We start from the raw sequence: 5,526 nt of genomic DNA on the forward strand, positions 1-5,526 counted from the left end.
GCACCGGGATGGATGGGAAAAGCCTGGGGGGCTGCCACGGGGGGACACCGGACCCGCCGGGCATCAAAGCCCGTGGCAAGGTCATGCATGGCAGCACCGGGGTCACTGGTGGCTTGGGATGTTCAGGATGCAGAAGGAAAAGAAAAGAGGGGATGCGGTGATGAGCATTCTTCCTGGGCAGGGGCTGTGGGGCTCAGCATGGTCTGCTCCTGCACCCAGGCAAAGCCATCGTGGTCGTGGCCATGTTCGGGGTCCGGGCAGGAGGGGGGTGCCTGCAGCCGGCAGCGTGGGTCAGTGAGCAAACACTGCTCTGAACCTCGAAATGGGCCTGCAGGAGCCTTTGGGCTGGCTGAGCCCGAGCCGGAGCAGAGAGGGGAGAGCTCGGCTCTGGTCCCCAAACGGCTGCTGTGCTCCCATCTTTCCGGGTCCCCGCAAGCCGGTCCGTGGTCCCTGTGCCTTGTCTGGCAGCCCCGGGTGATGGGCACCCCACTGCCTGCTCGCGGGCTGGGGAATTGCTGCCGGCTCATTTTCTCTCGGTGGCTCTTTGATCCATTTTGGACACCTTTCCAGTGGCACGGGACAGGTGGAGGGGGAGGCCAGGGACCGGGTCACCACAGGGGGACCTGCAGCCACCTGCCCCGGGCAGTGGGACAGGGTCTGCGGCAGCGGCAGGGACAGACATCGCTCCTTCCCTTTGCCCGGCACGCCGCCACTCCCTTTCCTTCTCCAGACACTTTTATGGCTGGTGAAACGTGAGCGCTGGAGAGGCTCAGAGCAGCGGCAGTCACTGCTGGGGAGAGGGATGGGAAACCTCCCGGAGATGGAGACCTCAGGGCAGAACGTGGCAGCAGGCACGGGCGAAAGCATCCCCAGGTCAGTCCCGAGGTGGGCACGGGCTGATTGCTACCAGCAAAATGCCTTCGAGCTGACTTTCCATAGGTGCTGCCTACTTGCAGGTGCCCGGGACCTGCCGCGGGAGAAGCGGCAGCAGGCAGAGGAGCTGCGGGAGGAGCAGGCAGGGACACGGAGAGGGGGGCTCAGCGCCTGGACAGGCAACGTGCTGCCTGCACCCAGCTCCTTCCTCTGCCACCGCTTCCCAGCATGGCCTTGGACACCTCCCTGCGTCTTTGATGCCATCGCACGCGTGGGTGTCCCACAGACCTACCCTCCCTCTGGGGACATGTCTGCAGGCAGCTGCCACGGGGGGCAGCCAGGCTTCCTGGGGTCACTCAGGCTTTCAGGGATTAACGGCAGACCCTGGGAGAAGCTTGGAACAAGCTTTGCGAGGAATGAAATCCCTTTTGTTGATTTGCCTGGCTCCTGCTGCCTGGGAGGGAGAGCGACATTGAGCACCAAATGGGGCGAGACGTTTGCCAACAGTCAGAGAGGGATTCGCGGGGAGTTGGCCGTCCCTCTGGTGTTCCTCCAGGCAGGTGAAGGGTGGATGAGACCAGAGCTCTCCAGGGACTCCTAGGATGGGGAATCCACTCTGCTCATGGAGCAGCTTTGCGAGGGATTCTGCATGAGCCACAAGCCCGGCTGGCATTGCCATTGCCCTCATCCCCTCTGTCCCTCCCATGTGGCTTCACCCTGGAGCAGGGCAGAGCCGCTGCTGGTGCCAGCAGAGCTGCTACGGAGACAGCGATGCTCTCTGGGACCCCTCAATACATGTAATCTTTGAAGCCGTACCCATAGGATGTCCTTATGGACCAGATCCTACCCTGAGCAGTTCCCTAAACCTGCTGGTCCTGAGAAGGATGAGACCACATTCTGAGAGTATTGACACCCCCTCAAGCCTCTCCAGGTTCCCCTGGGGTGTACTTGGCCCAGGCCGTGGCCGCGATGAGCATCGCCCCAGCGTTTCCCTCCAAATTCTCTGCTCGCGGAGGTGAGATGGGAGCCCTGCGTGGGGATGGAGCTCAGGCCGGCGGCTGCTCACCACTGATGCCTCCCGAGGAAGGAGGAGGAAGGGAACAAAAGGCAGATGCCCTTTCTGTCCTCTCCGTGCAGCATGGTGCCCAGGGCGCACACTGGGGGAGCGGGCATGGGCACTGCCTGCAGAGGGGGGCAGGCAGCCCTGTGACAGAAGACGCTGCGACACAGCCTTTGGGGGGACTATGTGTGCCTTTGGGGGTGTCTGCGCTCCTGAGCCCTCCGTGAGTACCGCTAGGAGGTCCCCCAGCACCCCAGGACAGAGGATCTCTGAAGGGTTGGGAACCCAAGAGATTGTGGGGTGAGGGCAGCAGGCAGGATCTTGGGGTGTCTCGGGGCAAGGCAGGGTCTCCTGGCAGGAGGAAGGCACGGGAGTATACAGGCAGGGACACCCCTGCCTGCAGCGAGCCCCCTTCCATCTCAACACACTCTTCCCGGGGCTCCTGCCCTGCTCCAGCACCCCCTGTCCTGCGCTGCCCTCACACCTGCACCCCCTCGCTCCCACCTAATTTCACCGGTACCCCGTAATACTTGGGGTACGTAGTGGGGACAGACCCTCCGTGGGATGTCGAGGGCAGCAAAGGGGCATGTGGAGGGACAGACCCCCGGGATGGAGGGGGCAGCACGGGGCGGGGAAGGAGAAGCAGACCCCCGGGGGGGCAGGATGTACTCCTGGGATGAAGGGAGCAGATCCTCGGGATGGAGGATATACCCCCGGGATGGAGGGGGCAGCACCGGGGAAGGGATGGAGGGCAGACCCCCGGGATTTGCTAAAACTGAAAGCAAGTGAAAAATAAAGAACCAGTTCTTCGACAAATTAGCAGTGCTTCTTCAAGATCAAATATAGCACTTATGGCAAAGCTGGGAATTGATTTTTAGATTTCAAGACACCTGGTGGAATGTCTTTATTGGCACCAGTTTTTTTTCTGAGAACTAAAGTGTAGCCATTGCAACAAATTTTCATGTAAGCTATTTCTAGCTTTTTGCAATTAGAGAGCATTTGTTAAATCCTGCTAAAGACAAATTAAAAATGCTTGAATAATGATTAGGGCTTTCTTCAGGTCTTCATAAAACTTTTTATGCTAATTATGATATTCCACTTTCAGGTACCAAAGCAGTCTGATCCTCTGTGTCAAATGGATAATGCAAATCGTTGCCGCCCTCTCCCTTCCCCGAGGATGCCCCGGGCATCTTTCCCCCCGCATCCCTGCCCAGGGCACCGGGCACCATCCACCCGGAGGCCACCGGGCATCTTCCCCCTCGGGTACCTCCTCGGCGGCTACCGGGCATCATCCGCCCGGATCCCTGCCCGGGCCACCGGGCATCATCCCCCTCCCGGGTCCCTGCCTGGAAGCCACCGGGCATAACCCTCGGATCCCTCCCCAGCCGGGGGGGACAGGTCCTGGGGACACCAGGGTGCAGTGGGCACCATGCACAGGTTTTTGCTCATCTTTGTGGCGGGCGTAGAGCAGAAAACAACGCCTGGTTGGTCCCTCATCCCCAAATATCCCTTCTCCCCCAGAACTGCAGCTCCGCGGATGGGTGTCAGCAGGGTGGGCAAGGGAGGGTGCTCACCCCCGTGTGTGCTACGTGGGCTGTGGTGGGTGGCCACAGCACGGGTGGGCACCTGGCAAACTTCGCTGGAGCACGGCACACCAGCACGGAGCAGAACAGCGTCACCAGAACCCATCACTCCCCCGGGGTGGCAACCCCACGAGTATTTTTGGAGGTGCCTGCCTTCATCTATCGCACCTGACTCCCAGCCAGGGACTGTCACTGTCAGCCTGTGCAGCTGCAGAGGGGCTGGGGGTCCGGCTGTGCTCCCTGTGGTTATCCCACGCTGGGGTGGGACAGGGACACCGGTGGGTGCCCAGGATGAGGACAAGCGGATGCCCATGCCATGATGCTTCACCTTTGCGAGGTGTTCCCCATCACAGACCTACCGCAGCGCAGGGCAGCACCCTCAACCGTGTTTTAAGAGGAGGAAAACTCAGGCTCGCATGATGCTGCTTCTAAAACCACACTCCTTTCTTAGCAGACGGCTCCCGTGGTGATCAGCTGCTGTGAGCTGGAGCTGTAAAGGTGCAGGGGGTGGTAGTGACCTTGCACGTGGCCTCATGCCGGGGGTTGTGTGGCTGTTCACCGCGCTAGTATAGCTACCGCATAAAACCCACTTGGATCCAGGCTACGCAGCCTTCTCAGTGTGTGCAGCACTTGTAAAAATAAAATTCAGCTCCCCAAATCAATATGAGCTTTCCAAAATTTTGAATGTTCAGTCAAGAGCTGCTTCGGATGGGGCTCAAGCCTCCAACCAGTCTCAGCTCTGTGCCATGAGCTGGCCGGGGCTGCCGCGCTGGGTGAGCCAACCGCGCTGCCATGCGGGGACATTGGGCCACCAACCCCGCACGGACCCCGCACTGCTTCAAGACAGCGATCAGGGCGGTATCGCTCATTGCAGGCGTCCAACTCCGTCAAATAAAGGAAGAACCTATTTCCCATTACTCTGAAATTCCCAGTCCTCCCTCAGTCTCTGTCTACACATGGAGCTTTCAAGCCGCGGCAGAAATCTTCCAAGAGAAATATGGTTAAAGACGGGCCTTGGCAGGAAAAGGCTAATGTCGCTAGAAAAATGTGTGCAGATTACGCCAAGCTGTTATTAAAAATAAGTGCTGCACTGTTTCCAGCCTTTGCTTTCCCTGATTTTTCTGGTAGTAATTGCACTTCTCCAGGAAAGGTTTCATGTGTCCAGGGGAAAGAATTTGTTTCCCCCTCATCACCTGCAAACAGGTCCTGTGCCAATCGAGCATCCTGATGGTGCCCAGTGATGCTGCGGTGGGGTCTGGGAGCACAGGGAAGCCCAGACTGCTCAACCATCTGAAATTCCAAAGAATTTTTCAGAAAAACCTCAAACCTCAGGGCTGCCTGGGGAGGACTGGGGAGATGGCGTGGTCCCACGCATCCCCGTACCTGCTCCACATCCCCTCTGTCCCCAGCTGTTACAGCATCCAGCATCGTTCTCGGGTTATCGACTCAATCCCTCCCAAGCTGGAGCATCGCTTAACCAGCCCCAGCTACTCTGTCTTGAGTTTTGGTCTGTCTTTGGGTCTTTTAATATCTGACTGACGGTTTTCTGCAGTTACACAGGACTTAAATAACAGGAGGGAAAAGCCTGTGCATTGAACTCAAACCCAAAATACAGCTCGGCAAGCTCAAGGCAAAGGTCAGGGGGCCCTTTCCCCGACACGTTGGTGGGGTGGGAAGGGGGCGAGCTGAAGACATTGGTTCCAGTAAGCTCTGGACCTACAGGTTTCCCCTCCATGTGCATACGGATTTGGGTAGGGAGAGCACCAATGTCACCGTCGGCCCCGTCCCCCGCCTCCGCCAGCCTCCGGAGAGGGTGCAAGGATGGGATGATTCAGCACGTTCGTTTATCTGAGAATAAAGGAAGTAATTAAACATCAGCTTTCCTCCCGCTGCAGCCCTGCGAGGATGAGAGGGAGGAGATAAAAAGCCTTCAGACGGAAGTTATTTGTCTAAGGAGAAAAGTGGCTAATTTCTCTGTTGCTTTGCTTGTTTGCTTGTTAATGAAAACCG

At 58.4% G+C, this 5,526-nt stretch overlaps 1 protein-coding gene across 1 annotated transcript in view; it reads left to right on the top strand.

The window, feature by feature from the left end:
- Nucleotides 1-820: 820 nt before the first annotated feature.
- The window catches only part of PRPF6 (pre-mRNA processing factor 6), a 37,205-nt gene continuing 32,499 nt past the window's right edge, over nucleotides 821-5,526 (top strand). The window contains exon 1 of the mRNA XM_009893569.1: nucleotides 821-1,182. Coding sequence (XP_009891871.1) covers nucleotides 821-1,182 — 362 coding nt within the window. The remainder of the gene's footprint in view (nucleotides 1,183-5,526) is intronic.

This window comes from Charadrius vociferus, unplaced genomic scaffold (assembly GCF_000708025.1).
Source record: "Charadrius vociferus isolate BGI_N301 unplaced genomic scaffold, ASM70802v2 scaffold259, whole genome shotgun sequence".
NCBI classification, from domain to species: Eukaryota; Metazoa; Chordata; class Aves; order Charadriiformes; family Charadriidae; genus Charadrius; species Charadrius vociferus.